The 24,165-nt window shown below is 36.8% G+C and overlaps 1 protein-coding gene across 3 annotated transcripts in view; it reads right to left on the bottom strand.

Annotated features, from left to right (window-relative positions):
* The window catches only part of VPS13B (vacuolar protein sorting 13 homolog B), a 480,656-nt gene that overhangs the window by 210,878 nt on the left and 245,613 nt on the right, over positions 1–24,165 (bottom strand). For all 3 annotated transcript variants that reach the window (XM_086465731.1, XM_086465733.1, XM_086465732.1), the window contains exons 22-24: positions 18,498–18,732; positions 6,936–7,156; positions 2,173–2,379 (exon numbers count right to left, since the gene is read on the bottom strand). In XM_086465731.1, the coding sequence (XP_086321857.1) occupies positions 2,173–2,379; positions 6,936–7,156; positions 18,498–18,732 (663 nt within the window). The remainder of the gene's footprint in view (positions 1–2,172; positions 2,380–6,935; positions 7,157–18,497; positions 18,733–24,165) is intronic.

Below are 24,165 nucleotides of genomic sequence, written 5' to 3'. Positions count from 1 at the left end.
CACAATGATACATTCTCTTAAAAGCAGCCTCAGTTGTAAACTGCTATGGCAACTTTAAGTCCTCTATTGTGAAAAAAAATCCAATATTAATGCCATGTGTTTTAATAGAACCTTCTATTCAAACAATATTGATACTATGGTCTTAGTTTCAGACTGGAAAAGACTGAACACAAATTCTAATATTATCCTTTGTTGGTTAATTCACCAAACTTCATTTAGATCAGGAGAAAATTTATTTAGCTAGTGCGTAACATTTGTTGAGAACAGGAATAAATTCAAATAAATGATGAACAATATTTTGCAAAGGGGTAGGATATGAACGCTGAACTTGGACCCATATTACGAAAACAATTTTGGTAACATACGGATTTTAACAATTACTGAATTAGTTTCAAGTAATGCTCCAAGTACAGCATGTACTCCAAATACTGCTGCCTATACAGAGTCAAAAACAAATTGTTACTTATAAAGCTGGTAGTTTCTGAGTTTAATGAGAAAGGGATTTGTTGCGAGTAGGTGGAAAAATACTATTTTAGTGACTATATTGTTTTCTTACTATTATTGCTTACCTTCAATTCTGTATTCATGGCAAAATTTTTCACAATTGAGACCACACACACATAGAAATACATCAAAACCGAGGCTATTCAAATAATCTAGAAACATTTTAGTGAAATAACTTAAGAACTGAAACTCTCAAACACCTTTTAATGACAGTTACTTCTGTGTGTGTGCGTGTGTGTGTGATGCATATAAAAAGTGAGCACTAGCAGTCACTATTTCATCTTCTCCAAACACAAGAATTAATATATAAAGCATACATAGGATTAAAAAAATCCTGGTCAAATGTTGTTGAATATGTAATTGCACTCAGCATTCAAACTGCTGTGTATTTACCTGTGTTCCAGAACTGTTCTACAAGGTGCCCCGCTGTGTTTATGCTGAGAATGAAACCCAGTCTCACAGAACAGTTCTAATACACACATTCTAATAGCTTTATATGAAGAATGAAGCACTGCATACATATGACATACCATTGGCATACCTTAAACTCATCTTACACATTTTGGTTCTCTCTTGGAGCACAAACAAGGCCAACTCATTATTCTAACTACTAAGCCTGACAGGGGCACTATGAAAATCACAAATACTAGGCCTATTCAGCTGCACAGCCTCCTGTGACCACCCAATCTACTAAATATCAGCTACCTTGTGACTCATTGCTAATGATACTCATGGCTTAAGTTTAACACTGTATTCATGCTGATAAAAGAATTAGCCTTCTTTCCTCAGTATGGCAGAGAAGCAGAACTCCTTTCCATGCCTTAAAATAATATTTTACAGTCTTAGGCGCACACAGAGATTAAGATCAGATACCAGATTGCTCCAGGCAGTTACGCAATGCTGTAAATTAAGGAAGCAGAAATACATAAAACCAAGTGGCCAATCTTTCTTATATTTGAAGCTGTATGCCCAAACCCCTATGTGACTGAATTACAAAAGTACTCCTGAGACATGGGACAGCTGGGAAAGGGGAAAGAACTGAGCTCCAGAAGTAACCCGTAGATGGTAGGTAACAATGGCTTCACGGGCCTGGGGCGAGCATACAGCTGGTTGACCTGCAATACAAGCCTTGGGAGCCTTCACTGCCCCTATACCTGTCCTCACTGACAATACAGTCTACACACAGCAGCTCTCCACCAACTCAGGCATTGTAGTGACTGACTTCAATGTGACAGGCTGACTGCTGAAGCTACTTGGGATGACTCACAAGCAGCACAGGAATCACAAGTACTTCCAAAATATCAGTTACTATAATAATTCTGGACTTGAAAAATGCCTTATGCTTCTTGACCTGAAAACATTAACTATAATTTTCTGACAAGAGTTAATTTTTGTTCACTTCAAAGAGAAACAATCCAGACTAATAAACATAGGAGCAATTCAGCAATTTTTTCATGGGTTTTTTTGGTTGTGGGTTTTTTTTTTCCCCTCCTTCCTCTTGTTCCACCAAACTGAGTAATGATGTATTCTTCATTAGTTTATCAGGGCAAAGCTAGTTTCCATAGGGACATTACTGCTCTTTCAGATCCCTCTGATTCTGACTGGACTGACCACAACACCTTGTAAGTCAGAACTCACATTACACTTTCTTTTTTTAAGAAAGCCTACCTCTGTAGTGGTCCCAATGTCAGCAGATGGGCTGCATGTGCTGGTATCTGGTAGAGCTGTACCAACACTACTTTTAACAGGAGAGCTAGGAGGAGCAGGTCCTGCCATGGTTTCAGTATAGACAGAAGACTGATATAGAATTCCCTTCCTCCGAATTTTGTTCCAAACTTTACTTGTGATCTCAGCCAGTTCATACAGAAGCTGCACCTAAAAGAAAAAAAAAAAATCCTTTTTTAAGATGAAGCTTTCCTTAATGAGGTGAAGGAAAAATCATCAAAGTCCTCCACTGAGACTTCGAATGTAGCAGAACTGAACTTCTCACCATTTATAATGTTCTAATAAGCAACTACATTGCAACTAAAATAATTAACATCAGTTACAGTATAGAGATTTTGATAAAAATAATCTGTCCTTTGTCTAAACATATGGTACGTAGCTCAAAACCAAAACCCATAACATGGTCTTGTAAAACTTTTACTAATATCAGTTTTAACAACTAAATAAAGGTAATTTGTGGTATATTTCATATGTATAGATACTTCCTCTAGAAAAAGGTAAAAATATAAACTTTATGAAATATTAACAATGCAAAAATTATTCATTTAAATGGTATTAAAATAATGATCCCATGCAGTATATTAAACTGTTCTATGTTTTAGGAAGAATATCCACTATCAAACTCAATATTCTCCTGGCATATGTCATTCCAATATTCAGAAACACACTGATTAACTTGCACATTGTTTGACTCAGATCTTAGATATTTACACAAATTTTTGTAAATAAGCATTAATCATGGAATTTGTATGACAACATACTGCAATACACTGTATAAAACAAGCTCAGAGAAAACTGCAAACAATATACAAGCAGATCCACAGCTGGATACCATACCCAACTTGACATTATAAAAAATGGAAATTCTCATATTTATAAGAACTTTAAGCCTCAGGACACATCTACTCTATGAAGCTGGTTTCTTATGTGGGCAGAACAGATGCAGAAAAACACTGTTGTCTATCTACATTTGATATAAAACAGTACTTGATTTTGTGCATGACAGTGTGTGATGAAGTCTCAAAGTACATGCTACAGTCTGTCCTTAAGAGGCGAAGTGCTGGAATTTTATAAAAAATTTCTTAATTCATCTTGGATTTTCTTTTGAAGTTGCAAGGCTTACACTGAGCAGGTCATATACTCTTTTGACAGCATTTTTCCTGGAAAGAGATAAACTTCTCAGTACTTTTTTTGTCTTCATATACAGATGGATCTACAGACAAACAATAACTCTGGCCGTGGCAAAAAGTTCTTTTAGTTATGCCTTAAAATATCTTGTGTCTGTAGCACTCTGATATGCACTGGTAGCCTTTAAATTACTAATTACAAATTTCTAAGTTTTCCCGAGTCCCTTCGATCCAACTCAGGAAGATCAACTAATAACATCCATCTGATTGACTGAGTAATACAACATTAACTGGTGTTGACACATTGCTGGCAAAAGAGTCTCTAGAATATTAATAGCACACAGGCACATATCCAAATCATACATGCTTGCAACCTTCCCTCCCTCCCAATACTTTTTGGTCAAGAAACCAAAGGATAATTTAAGCTACACTTGTCTTAATGAAGCAGGGCTTCCAGAAATTTAATTATGCTACTGTTTGTAAAGGCACAAAATAATGCAAAAGAAGGAACGATGCAACTTCTGTATTTACATATATGCTCATACACAAAGTAAAGAGGCTTGTCATCAGCTAAACCAACACTGAAGAGTTTAACTCTTGGGTTGCAACACCATGATTATCAAAGCTAATAATTACTTATGTTAGCGCGGAGATTTTTAAAAAATTGCTCAGGCAAGAATCTTTGGAGACCCTGAAGCAGTGGCTATTTCAGACAGCAGTAGCCATCTCTCTGAACATCACCAGCAACGAGGCAGCCAAGTAGCATGACCCTAATACTCTACCGTTCTCTGAAACCAGAGACAAACCAACAAGTTGACCAAGAAAAAAAAAAGGCACGTTTTGATTAGAGGAAGACAATTTTCATGGAGATATGTAAAAAAGTAGAAAATACCAAAAAGCCTCACAACAAAACTTCATTAAAAACAAAAAAGAAGGCATATGTCTATATGTAAATAAAATTTAAAAACTTCAGATAAAGAGCTGAACTTATGTCTTTGATTATTTTTAATACATTTAATTTTATTCCATTAGTTGTTACTCACTAAAATGGAAGGATTTCACCTTCTCTTGTTGGTTGCACTTTTTCAAGTAAGCAGTTTTAATATTTTGAAAAACTATTTTTGATTATATTAGAAGAGCTAATGTAAGCGTAAGGCCTCTCTCCTTTATAAGTATTTTTGAGCATAACAGTTAATATATAATAATTATTTTTAGTACACTCTATTCAAGAGAAGAAAAATGGTATCACAAAAATAGGAATAACTCTGCCAGTATTTATTAAGAAAAGTTTCCCTCTCTCATTGCTTCCATTCCCTCCCCAGCAAAACCACACAAAACTCAGTAAGACCTCACTGACTACTTGGTAAAATCTGTAAAGTTCGATATGTTACAGCATTTTATACTTTAAAAAATAACACATTACTACAAAATTGAAAGCTACAACAAAAGGCAACATCCTGGCAATTTTGCACTGGAAGTATCTATTGACTTTAAAGGGATACAACCATCAGAACATGGTTTCATATTACATCATAATACTCAGTAAAACACTTTACCTTTGCTACCATTTAACAAATTCACTAAGCATCACCTATTTTAATGCTGTAACCTATAAACAAAATACAGTCTGTCATTCTAAAGAATCAAATTTCACAGTTACTGCTGTGAATTTATAAATATCAAATGCTGTTTATGTAATCGCATCTTCCATCTTCTGTTCTTGAACATCTGATTAAAGAATACTGATGAGGTTTTTTCCCTCTTTTGCATAAGTAAAGCGGAAAGGACAAGTAAGGCAGATGTAAGGGAGAAAGTACAGCTCAAGAACCTTCACTAAACTCAAATAATTTTTCCACATCCTTTTGGCCATTATAATACTTCAGTTTGCAAAATAAATTATTTGATCACACTTTGGTAAGAAAGCTTGAAAATGTGTTTTACTTACTCCACTTTTTAATTTGCAACTCAAATTTAGGTAAGGCTTCCACTCATAATAATGCCATTTCACCTATAAACTAATACTATTAATATACTACATACATTTACCATGAGATTAATTGGAGATTTAAAAAAATAATAAAATCAGAGTTGATCAGAAAGTTTGCTGGAATTTCACTAAGAGTATACTGATCAAATGTAGCAAACTATTTTGCTTCATGAACATCAAAAAATATTTACCAATTCTCTGAATAGCCACAATATGAAGATGAATTTTGTACAGGTCTATGCAAATTAATACATAATAAGGCAGGTTTCCATAGGCTGTGACACTATCACATATTAATTCACTAAATGTTATCGAAATACCACAAAATTGCAAAGTAAAACTTTCAGGAGTCCTTAAACACAAAATGTAAAATTGTCAGCAAAATCATAAATGAGTAGATCTTGTTGAAGCTGCTCAATTTTAAATTTTAATTTGCTGTGTCCAGTGTGCAATCTCACTCTACCAACCCTCTTCCTAGTGAGTGTGAGCCCATCCAGTACAGAAGATAACGGCATATAGCAAGTAAGTCAGAAATAACTTGGATAGAAGGCAGTGAATGAGGCAGGAGACCACACATGGAGGATAAAACAAATACGCAGTTTAAAACACTTGTTTCATTCACAGAATACAGAATGAGGCAAGGGAAAAACTGAGAAACATATTGTAATGAGTACACACAGAAGACACCATTAAAATTACACCAGCCGCTTTGGCTTTAGTATTCCCAGTCTTAGGCCATAAATCTTTACAGACGTGATGTATCTGTCTATCAAATCAAAATTATAATACTTTGTAGTCTTTCCCTTTCTTTCTATTAAATGAAGCAATAATCAGTTCATTTTGTCCATGACGTCCTTTGAAAAAATCTTGCATATGGCGAAACCTTGGAGTCGACAGCGTATGAATGTAGAGCCCTACTCAGACTTCAACAGATTTGCAGTTCCCAAGAACAAGTGTGTTCTGTCCAGCACCACTGGAAACGTTGCAACTGTCAGGAAAGTGCTATTCAAGTTGCAATAAAGATTATTCAAAATTTTGCATAGAAAAACTATGTATGAACTACAGCAAACTTGATCCAGGTCGGCAAAATACAGGCTGCACTTTTTGAAAATGTAGTACCGTCTTTGGCTTTTAATAAACATAAATAAGGTGGTAATGTTTGCTTACACACATTCTTTTGTTTTTTTTTTTCCCCTTTACTAAAGGATACCATTGTTTGCCTAAAAAGTATTTTATGTTCAAAGAAATGTTAGTTCTATGAAGATATGGTAAAAAATTACATTAAACCACTTCAATATATGATTCCACAGTGACAGCAGAACAGCACTATAGCATTTAATGGTACATCTGCAATTCATTTCATTCCATCAGCCAAAAGATGCATTTATACTGTAGCTATTACATTTTGGGAAGAGTTAAATTACAAAACTTGAGAGACCTTCAAAGCAAATCTTAATCTAAGCACCTTGATCTTGATGGCCCAGTTAAAAAAAAAAATTAAGATAGAAGAGACCCTCTTCAACAAAATGCAGAATTGTACTGAAACAGAGTTATTTTTAATTTCCTTTCATAAATCAATTAAATGTACCAACCTGGGGGTTGGAGCACTTTATTTCAAGTGATTCAAGGTCGACATGGAGGCAGACAACAAATGAGTGTCTGGATTCTGGCCCCGAAGCAAGCAGTTTCTGTGAAGTAACAGCTAAAGTAGAAGTACAGCCCATTGGTTCCACTAAATTAAGTGTTATCTGTTGTCCAAGAAGAGTATATATACTGAAATGATGCAGACTAATAGTCCAGGGAAAAGCATCACCTGATGATTAAAAAGAAGGAAAAACAGTTAAATAATTGCATAATAGAAAATAAGACTATTATTTTCTTAAAACTCAGTAAAGGCATTACCCCGAACTCCCTTAGAAGTCAGCAAATGCAATCAACAACCATTACATTGATCCCAAACTCTCACAAATATAATTCCATTCTATACTTCAAAATCTAAACAACAGCAATAAATTTTTTACAACTTTTTAAAAATTGAAAATCTTTGAGAATTTTAACCCGCAATTGTGAACAAACATGTACAACACAGTCTTTAAATAAGTCTTTTTGCTTTATATGATTTTCCAAATCATATAAAGTATGTATATTCATATGTATCCAAAAAACACTCCCCACTTTTTCCAGCATATGAATGGGAGAGCCAGTTCCTTACATTTTATACTTATCCATGTTTACAGGTTTTAATACTGAAACGGAGAATTATCTTTCATCCAAAAATTTACAGCTTGCATCTCAACAGAGTGGTGCCACAGAGTAAAGCCTATTCTAATGCATTGCTCAGGAAAGTGAGACCTTGATCACAGTGCAGCTCCTTCCACTGCCTCCACTTCCTAGGAACAGAACATGATGGATTTCGTAAAAACAAATTACTACAGACATACACTAAGCACTTCATTTCTTACATTTAAGAGAGAACCTACCCCAAAGAAGCACCTGGCAGCCTACCATGAATCTTTATCAAGAATAATCAGTGAGGGAATCAGCAGCGTCCAGCTGAATAACAAAACAGCTGCAATTTCAGTACAATTAATTTTCTTTAGATGGTCAATAGATGGCAAAGAAAAGGAAAAATTTCCAAAGAAAGACCACAGAGAGAATTATTTGGGTAGGTCTTTAAAAGACCAACAGGAACTCTTTTTAGTGAGACAAAACCTTCAACAGCTCTACCAGCTAGAGATGAAAGGAACTGAGAACATAGACTACGGAAACTAAAGCAGAATCCCTGTGGTGGGTTTGATCTTGGCTGGACACCTGGTGCCCACCAAAGTTGCTCTATCACTCTCCCTCCTCATAGAATCATATCCTACTCTGGTGTTGAGTCTGTTTCGCTCATGATGGTAATTCCTGAGTGATTTCCCTGTCCTTATCTTGACCCACTGATCTTATTGGCATCACAGAGCCATGGCAGGATGGCTGCTATGACTGGATTGTTGGAATGGAAGGGCATAGGCTCTTTAGGAAGGACACGCAGGGGAGATGAGGAGGGGGTATCACCCTCTATGTCAATGATCAGCTGGAGTGCATCGAGCTCTGCCTGGGCACGGATGAGGAGCCAACCAAGAGTTTATGGGTCAGGATTAAGTGACGGGGGGTGGGGGGCACGGACAGGTGACATTATAGTGGGGGTCTGCTACAGGCCACCCTACCAGGAAGACCTAGTAGATGAGGCCCTCTATAGACAAGCAGGAGGAGCTTCATGTTCACAAGCCCTGGTCCTCATGGGGGACTTCAACCACCCCAGCATCTGTTGGAGGAACAACACAGCAGGGCATAAGCAATCCATGAGGTTCCTGGAATGTGTTGATGATAGCTTCCTACTCCAAGTGACAGAGGAGCCAATGAGGAGAGATGCTATGCTGGACCTTGTTCTCACCAACAAGGAGGGGCTGGTGGGGAATGTGAAGCTCAAGGGCAGCCTTGGATGCAGTGACCATGAAATGGTGGCGTTCAAGATCCAGTGAGACCAGTAACAAGTGCTGCTCCTCAAGGGTCGGTATTGGGACTGGTGCTGTTTAACACTTTTGTCAGTGACATGGACAGTGGAATGAAGTTCAGCAAGTTTGCCAACAACACCAAGTTGTGTGGTACAGTTGACATGCTGGAAGGAAGGGATGTCATCCAGAGGGAGCTTGACAGGCTTGAGGTGGGCCTGTGCAAACCTCACGAAGTTCAATGAGGCCAAGTGCAAGGTTCTGGGTTGGGGTAATCCCAAGCGCAGACACAGGCTGGGTGATGAGTGGATTGAGAGCAGCGCTGCGGAGGAGGACTTGGGTGCTGGTGGGTGAAAGACTGAAGATGAGCCAGCAAGGCGCGCTCACAGCCCAGAAAGCCAATCGCATCCCGGGCTGCATCAAGAGAAGCGTGGTCAGCAGCTCGAGGGAGGGGATTCTGCCCCTCTACTCTGCTCTGGTGAGACCCCCAATTGCAGTGCTGCATCCAGCTCTGGAGTCCTCAGTGCAAGAAAGACACAGAGCTGCTCAAGCAGGTCCAGAGGAGGCGACGATCAAGGGGGCTGCAGCACCTCCCCTGTGGGGATAAGCTGAGAGAGGTGGGGTTGTTCAGCCTGGAGAAGAGAAGGCTCCAGGAAGACCTTATAGTGGCCTTCCAGTGCTTAAAGGAGGCCTACAGGAAAGGTGGGGAGGGACTCTTGATCAGGGGGTGTAGCAATAGGATGAAGGGTAACGGCTTCATTCATCATTCAAGAGGGAGATTTACATTAGATATTAGGAAGAAGTTTTTTACTGTGAGTGTGGTGAGACACTGGCACAGGTTGCCCAGAAAAGCTGTGGCTGCCCCCTCCCTGGCAGTGTTCAAGGCCAGGTTGGATGGGGCTTTGAGCAACCTGGTCTTGTGGAAGGTGTCCCTGCCATGGCAGGGGGTCTGAAACTAGGTGATCTTTAAGGTCCCTTCCAACCCAAACCATTCTATGATTCTATGAAAACCCAAAGAATGCTAAACAGAAGTGAGTACAATGAGACATGTGGTTAGTTCTCATTTTACCTGAAACAGATATGGTTTTTTGCTATTTAGAAGTACAACAGCATAACAATTATTTCAGGTTTTGGGGTGTTCTGTTTTCCTATAAAGAAAGTCTTCATCATTCCATTTACTGGATTTTCTGCTCAGGAAGTTGGGCCTTTTTGTCCCCACTTAAATGACAGAGAGTCTGTGCCTACCATATGAGTTTCCAGTCCAACAGAAGAAACTGCCTGCCCCAATTCAAATTAACATAGAAGTGGTTGGATGCAGTCTCAGATCTAACCACAGAAGGCTGGTGAGCATCCACAAACCTCAGCCTGCACTGAAACAGCCTTCATCTTTGTACAGAGCACAATCCTTTGGAGGAAGAGAAGGAGAAAAGTTCTCCTTCCTATATCAAAATTCAGAAGATTATTTGGTATGACATTTTATTTTTCAAGATTTGGACCTGGACTCATGGGTAAGAAGAGTCCAAATTAATCTAATACCCCAGAAGCATGGGAGCCACACATGAGAATCAGAACAGAAGATTTTCAGACAAATACAAATGTACACTGGGATGGGTCTTTGGAGGCTCACAGGGCAGTAAAGGACTCAAACCAGGGTATTTAAACAATACATGGAGAGTGTGTTTGCTGCCTGGTGTGGCCTACAGTCAACACTGGCCTGCTGAGAAATCACAACACTAAGAAATAGCACAAGTTAAGTGTTAACTGTGATTATTTAAAAGAAACTTTATAAAAGTTTTGAAACCAAAATAAAGTTGGATCCAATCATCTTATTATCATATTATTTTAGTAAAAGTTCTATTGTTTCTTCCACAGGTGGCACCACCAATAAATTTATATTGGTCAGGAGTATATATCAGGAGAGTCTGTGTGTCTCATCCTAAGAAAGAACTGAAAACTTCAGTAGTTTATTTTGAAGCTATTGCATACTGAAGAATTCAGCTCAGCCAAAGTAACTTGAAAATATTTTGGAAAGGTTTCAGATTAGAAATTTTAAAGTATTTTTTCCAAGTTCAGTCAGCCAAGAAATACAAAATATTAATTGTAATAGACGGAAAAAAATTCAAATGCGAAGTCAGCTCTAATGACATGTTTCTAACTACAATGCATGAACTTTGTTTTTCTCTGTGGCCACCAGAGAAAATTAACATCATTTATATTTCATGGATTAGAAAGAAAGAATCTCCAAAGAAAATACTGAAAGTTAACTCTACTACACTGCATACATTATCTACCTTAAAAGGAAAGCACTGATCAAATTCTATCAATGTACAGAAACCACAGTATGCTAAACACTGTAATAAATATATAGCAAATTTACAGCTATAAAATTCCCCCTAATCTCATCAATTACCTCTTCTTCAGCTCCATACACGCTATGTGACCATTTTAACATTATACTGAAATTGTCCACCTGATAAATCCTTGTTTTGTTGTGGTACCTATGTTTCCTTTATTCGTTTTAGAAAAAACCCTGTACCTGCATTCATTTGCAGATTGGTCTTATGAAACTATTTAAATAATTAATTCAAAGTGTCTAACCATCAAAAGCAACATGATTTATAGGATTTATTTTTAAAAATTATTTATTAGTAGGAAGGAAGGAAAAGTCAGTGCTGCACTTGGCAGGTATTTTCTATACATCTAACCTTCCCATCTATGTATACCAGTGTTTTGTCACCTAATTGCTGAGACAGTTTTATGCTGAAATATTATAAGTAAACTTAACGTTGCTTTCAGTGGAACTAGAGCTCACCCAACATCTCTTATAGGCAAGATTATAAAAGATACACATGAGAGACCCCTAGCACGGTTGAAGATTCTGATTGATTCCTGATCTACTGCTCTCATAAATCCTTACTTTTAATTTTTTCAAACATGACTACTGATTTAAAAAAAAATGGAAAATGTATTCATTAAAATATTTGATAACTTCTTAAATTTATAAATATAACTTTCAGATCTTTGCAGTTGACTGATCCAATCACTAGACAAGTTTTAAAGAACTGGCATTCATCATTTATCTGCTATTTGGAATAGTTTAGCAAGACTCCTTTCCTACAGAGTTTTGGATTTTTCCAATATATATAATAACAAATTTTTGCTATGTGCAAGCACCTTCTCTGCTAGTTATTTGAAGCCTTTTGTTTCTTACCTAGAGTCAATCCTCATTATAAGCCTTCCATATGCATGACATACAATATTGATAAATGTACTTAACTACTAACTGTTATGTTTGCTCTCACTTTTACTTAACACTTCTCTCAGACTGCAGAAGTGGCAGTTGTACACAATGTTGTGTATACAATGTCAACAGTTGTACAAAAGAGAAATTTTGTTTGTTTAAAACTAGTAATGGTAGGAGAGAGATCATGAAAACTTTATCATGCACATGATCTGGGATCTATTCCCAGGCTTGCTAAACCCTTTGCAATCTTCAAAAACCATCTTGACTACTCTGTCTTCATTTCTCTTTCTGTACTCACATTGCAGGGTCTTTACATAGATTTCCAATGTGCTCATACGGTCACATGATGTGCAATGTTTAAAAGAAAAAGATATTGCAATCATAACATGTTAGGTCACTGTTGTACTTCCTCCCAGTCATGCAACAGCGAAGCAGTTGTATGGCTGCATAAACCCAGGTGAACCCAGTCAAAAGCCCTAAGGGCTCTGCCCAGGTTCAGAGCTCGCTTTCAGCAGATGAGACTTAGTTCTGCAGGCTTCAAATGTAAGCACAAACGCACAGGCTTTTCTAACTTAAACCCAACTACTAGAGAGCTCTAACAGCCGAACACAACATTAACAAGTTGTTTATGCAGAACTTCATTGCTATTCAGATACTGAAGAACTTCACTAAAATGTGAGAACTAATTTTATAAGGTCATTAACCATAACAGATATGTTAAATGCAATGTCCTAGGTTACAGTGTAAAATGTGCCAAAAGGAAAAAAAAGTATTCTATTATCATCTTCAGGGGCTGTTGAGACCAGGTGGGGCGGTGCTCCCTGCCTCCCCCCTCTGGACTATCTCCTGTTACTGGGCACAACAATGCCTTATCGCCTGACCCATCGATAACTTGCTCCTGGACTATCTCCTGTTAATGGCCCATCAAGGAACTGCCTCACGACTCCCCATCCCACTGTGAGATGCTCCGCCCGGGGGGAAGGAGCCAAGCAGTCCATGCCAAATAAAACCTGAGATTTTGAACACCCTAGTAGCCTTCTTCCACTGGATTCCCAGAGGAGTTTTTCCCCCCACTGGAGTTCCAGAGGACAAGAGCTACCTACCTACCACTGGACCTTCCGAGGAAGACCAGACCCTTTTACCTGATCGCTGCTTCCACAGAACTACACCCATCGCTTCAGGAGGACTGCAGCCAGCATCTTATCGGACTGCTACTGCCACCCTAACAGGGTGTCAGGTTGTATTCCTGACTCTGTCAGTGTAAACCAGTGGGTTGTTTGTTTTTTCCCTGCCTTGTGTTATATATATATATATACATATATATATATTAGTAAAGAACTGTTATTCCTATTCCCCATGTCTTTGCCTGAAGGCCGGTTAATTTCAAAGTTATAATAATTTGGAGGGAAGGGGGTTGCACTTTCCATTTCAAGGGAGGCTCCTGCCTTCCTCAGCAGACACCTGTCTTTCAAACCAAGACATGCAATAATTACTATTTTTTACATCGAATATAAACTCAAATAGTACACTATTTGAATGTCAAATATTTACCTTACAATTTACAGAAATTATTTTTCAGTTATTAAATTGAAGTAGAGCATTTTTTAAAATGTAATGCAAGATGATTATCTTCTAAGAATGCCAACATACTGCTGCTCTACTTTAAACATTTCACTGTCTTTTTTGCAGGTTGAAAACTATATGCTTCTATTATATTGTAGTAGTTTATGACCAATACATTTCATTATAATTAATTCACACACTAGTAATAGAAACCCTAATTTTCTGTTTTACTATTTCCCTAGAAGTCACTTGACACCTTACTGAGTTTAAACAATACACTACAAAAATCCGTGAGGTCATATAATTCATCATATTTCACAAACAAAAGCCATCTCTCAGATTTAAATGTTTGGAATACAGTGATTTACATGACTGTCAGTATACTGCTATCTAGCAATATCAACAACAATTTTAAGATATTTTGAACATCGGTTTCTAAAATGTATTTTACTATCCTACCTACATATCTATATCTTACTGTACCTGCCTAATCAAACATTTTTACAAAGATTCATAAAAGTTACTGTTATGAACCCAAAGAGGAACATTTTACATGTGTCAGATGTGTCAGTTAAGGATTATTTAAAAAAAAAAAAAAAAGAAAGGATTGAAGCAGGCAGAACAGACTAAATAAAGCAGTAACTATGTTTAAAAATATGAGTGGGACCCAGGAAAACATTCTAAATTAAAATAATTAGAAATGTAAACTTCTATATGCAGGAAGATTTCAGAGATGCCAAAAATGTTCTCATTATTACTCTACAACTTAGTGCTTTAACCGAATAAAAATTTTAGTTCCCTTCATGTCTTCAATTTATTTTCCTATTATAACATCTTATATTTTTGGAAGACTACTCAGCAGTCCAGAAGTCCTGATCACAACAACATATTTTGTCCAACTGTAAATTTACTACATTTTACTCCATCACTATAGGTCGGGACTTCGAGAGCATACAGATGAATTGTCAAGTATTTGAAGTTGGATGTGCACAAGCATGCACAGAAAGTCACAACTCACCCAAGTAGTTCTCTAAACATTTCAGTTCTGCCCAAACTGAGTTTCTAGCTATTTAATTTCTTCTTAGTGTCAATTTTACTTAAACGGCAGCTACAAATAAGACAGAGGTTCACCTCTTCACAAGGAGCCAAAATGGAGAAGATAAGGGGCAATAGGTACAAGTTGCACCAGAAAAGGTTTCACCTTGATAGAAGAAAAGAATTTTTCACAGTAAGAACAACCTTTCACTGGAACAACCTCCCCAGGGATGTGGAGATTTTCAAGAGGTGACTGGACAGGGTGCTGGATAATCTCATTTAGGCTCCCTTTGCCATGAAAATTTGGACCAGATGATCATTCAGTGTCCCTTCTAACCTGGGCTGCTCTATGATTCTGTTTTAAAATCCTCAGTGAATACTACCTCATGGATCTATCATCTGATTGATTTGAACTATCAAGATAATACTTAATGTAAGTTAATACCTTTTAAAGAACTTATTTAGTTGTATTTGTTATTCAACAGAAGTTCAATAGAACATCTCGTTCCTTACATAGACAAATCCATTTCTGTTCGTATGTTGCCTAGTGTGATTAAGCAAAGTTACATTTCTGAATCGAGGTACTCTACTTAAAATGTTCTTTTAAGTATTCCTACAAACTACAATTACCTCAGAAAAGAAATGTATGTATCAGAATTCTGAAAACAAACAGAAAGACCTGACTGTGGGACATTGTACAGCTTATCTTTACAGTATGTTAACAACCTGAGGTCAGCCTCTGTGAGTAGGCTGCAACATCCCCAAAAGACAACGTGACATTGCTCCCTTTTCTCCTCTCTTAGTTTTTCATGTAATAAGGAAAATACAGGAGTGAGCACACAGATTTCTTAAAAATAACAATGTATCCTTTAAACAAGGCTTTTAACTTACAGCTCTTTTATAAAAGGAGGAACAAGTAAAAAAATAGTTTCCAGGAAAAGCAAGGTTGAATAAATATAATTTCAGAGCGATGGTGACACGTCTTAAGAATTAAAGTATGTACTGACGTGCTGTTCACAGACAGAATGCAAATTAAGAGACTCTCCCAATAAAAGTCCATAAAAAATATTTACCTCTACATTGGAAGAAACAAAGAAGATTATTTAAAAGCTTTGAAAAAACTTTTTAATAGTCTGTTTAAGGGGGAGTTTTGGCATGAGAGAAGGAAACAGCTCCATTAGAGAATCAAAAATATCAAGATTGTGAGAACTTCTGTTTGGCATTATTCCCAGAACACAAAGCCACACACAAATAGATTCCTTACCACAGGCTCTATCCCAAGCAGGGGGATTCTTTTCTCTCACTAGGATCTTTCCTTCAAATCTGGGTTTCACAAAATTCAAATGACTTCTTACTTTCATAAACGGTTTAAATTACATCATCAGTTCAAAACAAACAAAAGACTTTGGTTAAATTTATTTATCTTTTATCCGTCGCTATGATGAGCAAATTAGATCATTCCTACTGCAAGTTATTAGGAAAAACACATACACCTTTCTCTTTCTTTTTTTCCCGTTTTTTTTCCCCTTTCAGTTGGCAGCATCTCTAATATGACTTTCAGTATTAAAAAATACAGTTTTATTTTTGTGGCTGTGAGTTAAGGTAAAACACAGGAAGGAGAAGGGTCCAATGTAAGTGGCAGAACAAGGGAAGAGGGAAAACACTGTGCTAAATCCAAATGAATTTCACATGGCAGGAGCAGGAGTAGCTCTTGAATGTGCTTTTGACTTAATTTTTTCATAGCATACCCTTAACAATTGTTTATGTTTCAGCAATAAGTACGCAGAAAACAGAGTAACTTTCCCAGAAAATGCTGTCACAAAAGCAATGGAACAATTGCTGCATCTCCCTCTCTTCATCTTAGAGCAAAAATGCAAAACAGCAACAATTCTTTCCAAATAATACAGTTCAAGAATACAAATAATGAACTAACTGTACACTAACGTACTGGTTTTGGCTGGGATAGACATAATTTTCTTCATAGTACCTGGTATGGTGCTATGTTTTGGATTTGTGATGGAAACATTGATAACACAGGGATGTTTTAGTTGTTGCTGAACAGTGCTTGCACAGTGTTAAGGTGTTTTCTGCCTCTCACACCACCCCACCAGCAAGTGGGCTGGGGGTGCACAAGAAGTTGGGAAGGGACACAGCTGGGACAGCTGACTCCAGCTGACCAAAGGGTTATTCCATACCATATGGCATATGCTCAGCATATAAATCTGGGGGAAGGAGGAAGCGGAAGGACATTCAGAGTTACAGCATTTTCCTTCGCAAGTAACTGTTACGTATGATGGGGCCTGGCTTTCCCAGAAATGGTTGAACACCTGCCTGCTGAAGTGAAGTAGGAAATTAATTCCTTATTTTGCTGTGCTTGCATGTGTAGCTTTTGCTTTACCTATTAAACTGTCTTTATCTCAACCCATGAGTTTTCTCAATTTCACCCTTACAGTTCTCCTCCCATCTCACTAATGGCGAGTGAGCGAGTGGTTGTGTGGGGCTGAGCTGCTGGCTGGCGTTAAATCACAGCAACTGGCATTTCCATGAAATTTTAAACTTGGTTATGAGGCGAGATCTCATGTATGTCATTAAAATAAACCCAAATCTCAACACTTAAGACTGTTAGGGATACTTGCCTCCCCTCTATTTCCAATACACAATTTTTCATATGAATATCTGTAGAATAAGATTTTTACATCAGTATTCATTCAGAATACTGCTGCAAATCCATTTACCATTTACTCTGATAATTTCTAAGGGCTCTATTTTAAAAAAAAAATGGTATTGAACATAAGCAGCTTGTTTTCACTTCCTAGGTCCTTTACAGCTTATCCCCTCCTTTCATTTCTCAATCAGCTGCGGAATGTTAAAAGCTGATTCTTCCCTCAGATTGGTCTACAACTTAAACCTGTATCAAATACTAACTTTTCAAATAATAACCACCATATTTTTTCTCATCCTTGGGCTATGCACAAAAGCATTCCCCTGTAAACACTTGTATAAACCTTCTCAAATTTTTTCTTCAAATCTCCGCGAAAATCTTGCTACAATCTCTATAGACACAAACAGAACACAGTTGTTGCCTATCATGAACACCAATAAATTTTCATTCTTTTCTTTTGATAGTCTGCTATATTTTTTAATTTCTTTTCTTATCTGAGATTGAATCATAGAATACCTCAAGTTGGAAGGGACCCGTAAGGACAATAGAGCCCAATTCCCTATTCCTCATAGGACTACCTAAAACTAGATCATACAACTAAAAGCATCATCCAGACACATCTTGAACTCTGACAGGGCTGGTGCCGTGACCACTTCCCTGCGGAGCCTGTTCCAGTGACCGGCCACCCTTTCAGTGAAGACCTTTTCCTAATATCCAGTCCGAATGTTAGGTCCAAGACTATTTTTTTTTACACCCCCCCTCCCCCCAGCAAACATGGCATGAGAGGTTTTTCCTAATCTGCCACCATTCTGTCTTGGTATTCACAACTCACTACTCCCTTTTGTGTGAAACCAACTGTTTGTGGCTACACAGTAACCTCAATGACAAAACCAATGATGGCAAAAATTACACTTCTCAATTCTTTTGGCTTCAACAAACATCCAAAACACATCACAGAACTAGCTCTTTGATGATGAGTTTCACTCTGACCTCCGTGGGGCAAACTTTGCCATTAGTATTTTCAGCAATCAGCAACACACAACATACTGCTGAAAAAGCAGCACAACATCAGAAGTTTTCAAAATGAAATTAAGCCAATTTTCATAACAGTAAAAAACAGAAATTAAAATAACAAGATTTTTTGAGTTTATCACACTACCTTCTTCCAGGATGGGTCTCAGCACAACAAAAGGGATTTCCTGCAATGGTTCCATGTGTTTGTGTCCAGCACTCATAATCTTTATCTGGGGCAAGCAGATTACAAGTGTGCCAGGCATACTGGCCTGCCCATGGTACCAGCTTCGTACAGTCCCAGGAATGTCACCCGATACAATAGTACTTGGGGAAGGCAGACTATCATTTGGAAGGAATACACAACAAGATTGCACTTGAAGCTGAAAAAACAAAGCCAAGAAAGATTTCTCAGAAACAGCTTTACCATTTCCTCCCCTGCCCCATCCTGATGCGGAATATTCATCTCAAAAATCTCAATTTACTCATCCATCAGAGCTGACTGAATATAGCCTTACCTTTTAGTTGAATTAAGATAAAAGAAGACACAAGTTGTTGGAATATAATATATTCTTGTAAATTGTGATTATGGGAGGGGAGGGAAGAAGAATTGTGATTTTGGTCTGTAAATTTGACCAGTAAAGTGTTGCCACGTAAACTGGACATGCTTCTATCTCTATTTCAACAGCTTTTTACAAGAAGCATAATAGAGTCAGAAAATATTCTTACAATAAAGCTGAGAAAGCCCTCCTCTTTTTGCAGTTCATTAGCTTTTGTTAGCAATAGCTAAGCCTCTAAACTAACCAACATTTTATATGCTGTTACCTTGTATAAAGACCTATTTCAGGGAAAATTCTGTCTTGTCTTTGTAGTGAACACTAATGAGAATGTACAAAAAGGTTAATCATCAGATAAACTAGGAAAAATATAAACTAGTGAAAAATCGATGTTAAAACAAGCGGACAGGTGCATACATACACAGAGAAAGAGAAATTAATAAAGTTCACAAAGTTTATACAGCGTTTGTTCTGTTTTCATCACAAATCAGTAGTGCATATGATTTCCTATGAAATAGAACATTTTTGTTGCTTATTTTCAAGCAATGCTGTTACCCTGGAACATTTCTGACCATTCTGCCATCTCCTTATGAGCTCGTAGCAAGGTTGAGTGGGCCCAAACCAAGAACTGAACTCATCATGACTTGTTAACTCAGAGGTGGTACAAGCTGCAATCTGTTAAGCCTTCCTTGGCTCTTACAAGTAACATTCTGCACCTGGATATCAGATAGCCCTAACAGCCTGCACACTTGAACGCTTTGTTAAGAGACTACAAGCTATGATTCAGTTCATTTCTTCACATTGTTTGGAAAAGCCTAGTGTACAAAATGTTGGACACAAGCTGTTATTTGTAGCTGTGATAAAAGAACATTTGTTTGCTGTAAACTTACATAATGGAGTCTTTCAATTTGACAACATTAAAGACATCACAGCTTAAAACTGATAACCAAGGTTTGTACTCCACACCCTCCCTGAAGGCTAATAGTCCCTCAAGACCACAATTTGCAGTAGAGCTGGAATTTCCCAGCACCGTAAGTACATTGCCAGTCTAGTGAGGAGAAAGATACTCATCTTTATTTCAGCATTTTTGTGCCCTTTTGCTTAGACAAACTGACAAGAATTCACTGCAGAAAAATATAAGTAGAATTTTGCAAAAATAAATACATTGTTACATGAAGTCTGTGTTTGTTTCTAGTTTTAGAACTGTTTGAGTTGTAAAATGAAGTTAATTACATCTTTGATAAGTAGTTTATTGATCCAAGGTTGCAGAGTGTACTTTATTTATACTGGATGAAAACCAACACTGTATTGTTACAGATGTAATAGATTTGGATTTTTTTTTTTAAACTGGTAAATTAGTCATTGTGTCAATTTGCAAAGATTTTTACAGTGACACATTAGATTGTTTTCTGGTCTATTAGTAATAGGCTTCAGGTCAAGCCGTTGTGGGATAATGATAAATAGATGACAAAAGAACTTATAACCAGTATAACTTTTGTTTTATCAGTGCATTTGCTGAGTAAACAGTTTATAACAAATCATTCATTCTTCACATATATATATCCATGACTATTAACATCAAGTGCTGCCTGGATATACAAACCATGTGGCAATAATCATCCAAAAATTCCACCAACTTGGAGAGATACTATACTTCATCACTTACCAGCAGCAGGAACTACAGGAGATGTTTTACAAAGTACTCTTGAGAAGAGATCTCATACTCAGTAGAGTTTTTACACTTAATTTACAACTCAGTACAGCTTCATATTGAAGACAAGTTCTTCAGATCATTTTTGTTTTATTTTATTTTGCCATATCAAGAATATTGAAGTGGAATCACAACAGTTTCAGTCCTTCAAATGCCTGAGGGAATGGCTACTTTGCCATTCATTTTCAAGTAACGGAATCTGAGTTGGACCACGAATTTTGGTGGCGTTTACAGGATAGCATCAGACCCTTCATATGTAATATTACAGATTTGCTTACAGATACGGTTTGCTTACCTGTGTTTCATTTTGAGTTTTATATGAATACATTGATTTTGTGAAACATTATTGCAGGATTTCAAAGGCCAACGCAATGAACATATGGCAAAATTTCACATTTTAGGGCATATCATGTAATCATTATAATTACATAAGAAACTGACAACTGGGATGCACAAAGGCTCAATAAGTTCAAAATTGGATTGCACCTATTGAACTTCTCAGAGGCAGATTCTGCTTACCCCCAATTATCAACTTTAACAGAATTTGTGTACATTTATCTGACAGAATCTGGAGATCTGTCTAATAACAAGTTCCAGTGAAAGAATGGAAGAGTGCACCTAAAACGATGGAGTTATATGTTGGACAAAAGTGAGAATGTGCACTACAGATTGCTTCACCAATTGGAAAGTGCTTTAAAATATATGTAATCCAAATTCTTAAAATTAAACTACATCAATAGCATATATTAAAGCTATCAAATAAATCTTTTTACACTTTTTAAATAACTGTTAAACTGTGTGTCTAAAATTTTGAATTTAATGTAAAATGTGACTGATTTATGTAACTGAATATAAATCTGCAGCACTAAATCTTGCATTAATGTAAGGATCTGACAATCCAAGGGAAAGAAAATGAAGTAATCTGCCAGTAAGAAGTCCTCAAGCTGGGGGTCAGATCCTGTTCATGGAAACCATCTGGCTGGGACCCTCCAAGCCACACCAAACACAAATGATCTTTTAAAAAAATATCCTATTCATTAATGCTTCGCAGCTGCACTGAGTGTTACTTCATTTTTCCATGGCAACATCCTTTCTGTTTCAAGGATCTTATTTCAGTTTTGGTAGCAACGTGTTCTTTTGCCAATTCTGAACACATTCATGTATTAAAGAGAAGGAATTATTACAAATTCTTGAAACAGAATCACCCCCTATTTTCATTTCTATTATGTCAAGGCCTATACATGCTAAGTAACACACTAACGATAAACCAACGAAGTAAGCAGTATTTTCCCTTCTACTTTTAAAAAGTTACACAAAGCATATTGCTCTAAGCTTTTACCAATATATAAGCCTAAAAAAGTGCAATGACTTTAAGACTCTGTTGTATAAAAAGGAAAGTATTAAGTTACTGGAATAAATGGAGTATTTTTAATTCATGTTCTATAAAAAGAGAATGTTGCTCGATAGAGAGAACAGTGAAATATATACTGCAGAAGAATTAGGTCTTCCTAACTGAGGAGTGGCAGGGTTGTCACAAAACAAGTGGAATGCCACAGTTATCCTGCACAAGTGCAATGAAGAGGGACAGGTTGTACAAGAGTCTTTACAGCCTTTCACAATAGTGATACCATAAGGAGATTCCCTTCCTTAACCCACATTGTATAGAAATACAAACCCATTAGAGGCATTGAAGATGACCCATAAGGTGACACTCATATAAAGGTGTCTCCTTGGAAGTGGTCCCTCTCCACACTAATCATTCATTGTATGCTCTCAGCAGAAAGGCTAATGTGTTTTTCTAGGAGTTTCAGGCACAGAATATAATCTCACAATGACTCCCAAAACTCCAAAGAACCACCGTCACATGTCTCAGGTAGGGGTGATGGTGCGGTCACTACTATGAGACCATACCTCAGCCCCTGATGTACAAATTAGCTCTACCCAATTAGACCATCTGCAGCTGAGCCAGTCACACACTGTTTGTTAGAATTTAAAAACGCAGGCCAGAAATTAATGTTTTGAAGTTAGACAAAAAGTAAAATTTATATAAATGGAAAGCAGAGCACGTGAGTAAGAGAACTAGGAGAGCAGCCTATCTGTATATACAAATGAGTATAATAAGGATCAGCTGCATTTTCTTTGAGTACTTAAAACACAATGTCTTAGCACTTCAGAGTATTCTTATTCTTTTCTAAGAAAGCTTGGAAAATTTTATTCTTTTGTCACTTTGTGGTAAGTAACCAATCTAACAAATCATCCTATCTCATAACTGCTGAATAACTGCTGATAGCTGTAACTGCTAAGTTACAGTTCACAGAATCTCTTCCTGCCCCATGAATAAAGACCACTGTTCAAAGAACAGGAACTCTAGTCAATCTCATCCGTAAGTTTCTGTTCTTTCAATCAATGTTTCACTGACTAAAATTTTGTACAAGTTACATGCTTTAAAGAAAATATTATTTTCAATAATTTCAGGAAACACTTTTTTTTTCCTTCAAATAATTTCAGGGATATTTAAAGGCATGTGGAATATCTGGCTAAGTTTTATATATAATAATTACAGTCTTTCTTAGTTGGCATTCATTGCAATATTACTCATTAATTAATCTGCTTTTAATACAGATCCTTCATTGTTCTCACTGGAACTCAGCATTAACGACCTATTAAAAGTAATTGTGTTTACACTGCTCCACAATTTTAGCAACTATTAGTATGAAGAACATGTGAGAAGTAAGTATTACGCTCCTACACAGTCTAACTGCCAAAAAATCTTCAAGGCTACACATAAAATCCTACAACAACTAAATAATAAAAACAACTTTTTACAGTTAAGTATGAAAGTCTTTTCACTTAAATACTAATAGCTTACCACAACTCCAACACACAAAATCTCCATGCAATATTCTATCATGAGCAAGCCAGGGCTAGGGCTAAGCAAGTACCAGCTTTGGATCCAAAATAAACTTTCCAGTTACTTTGGTTCCAAACACATTTACTTATTCAAACTTCAAGTAAAAGAATAATCCTTTGATGATTTTAAGTTATGAAGTTCTGTTTTATCTGACGACAACTACAGACTTTTCTGTTCTACAATCGTGTTAATAAGAGATCCAGGAACATGAAACTAGCTTTAGAAAAAACCTTAGTGTCTAAGTGCTCCGCCATTTAACCAGGCAAAATATTCAAGAAATTTGCTTTTTTTCATGCCAACTGATAATAAAATACAGAAAATCTGTATGAATTTTTCATATAAATACATGTATGCGTTTAATAAAATACATACTACATTTAATAAAATAAAAATATTTTATGCTGTACTTGAATTGAAAAACAGAGTTATAACACTCATCTTCTTATCCTCTATACATTGCCTTGCACAAATTTCAGCTTTCCCATTTAGGCCAGTCTTGAAGGAAAAAGGTTTTATATATATATGCACTTGTGTCTTGAAAAACATTTAAATAAAATAGACATAGGGACTACTAGCAATAATAAAAAGAACAGCAAGCACATCTATAAATCCTTCATATTTCACTAAGAAGGAATAC

Source organism: Leptosomus discolor, chromosome 5 (assembly GCF_034619465.1).
Source record: "Leptosomus discolor isolate bLepDis1 chromosome 5, bLepDis1.hap2, whole genome shotgun sequence".
Lineage (NCBI taxonomy): Eukaryota > Metazoa > Chordata > Aves > Leptosomiformes > Leptosomidae > Leptosomus > Leptosomus discolor.
Note: the sequence above shows the minus strand (reverse complement) of the source record. Positions and strands in the feature narration are given on the sequence as shown.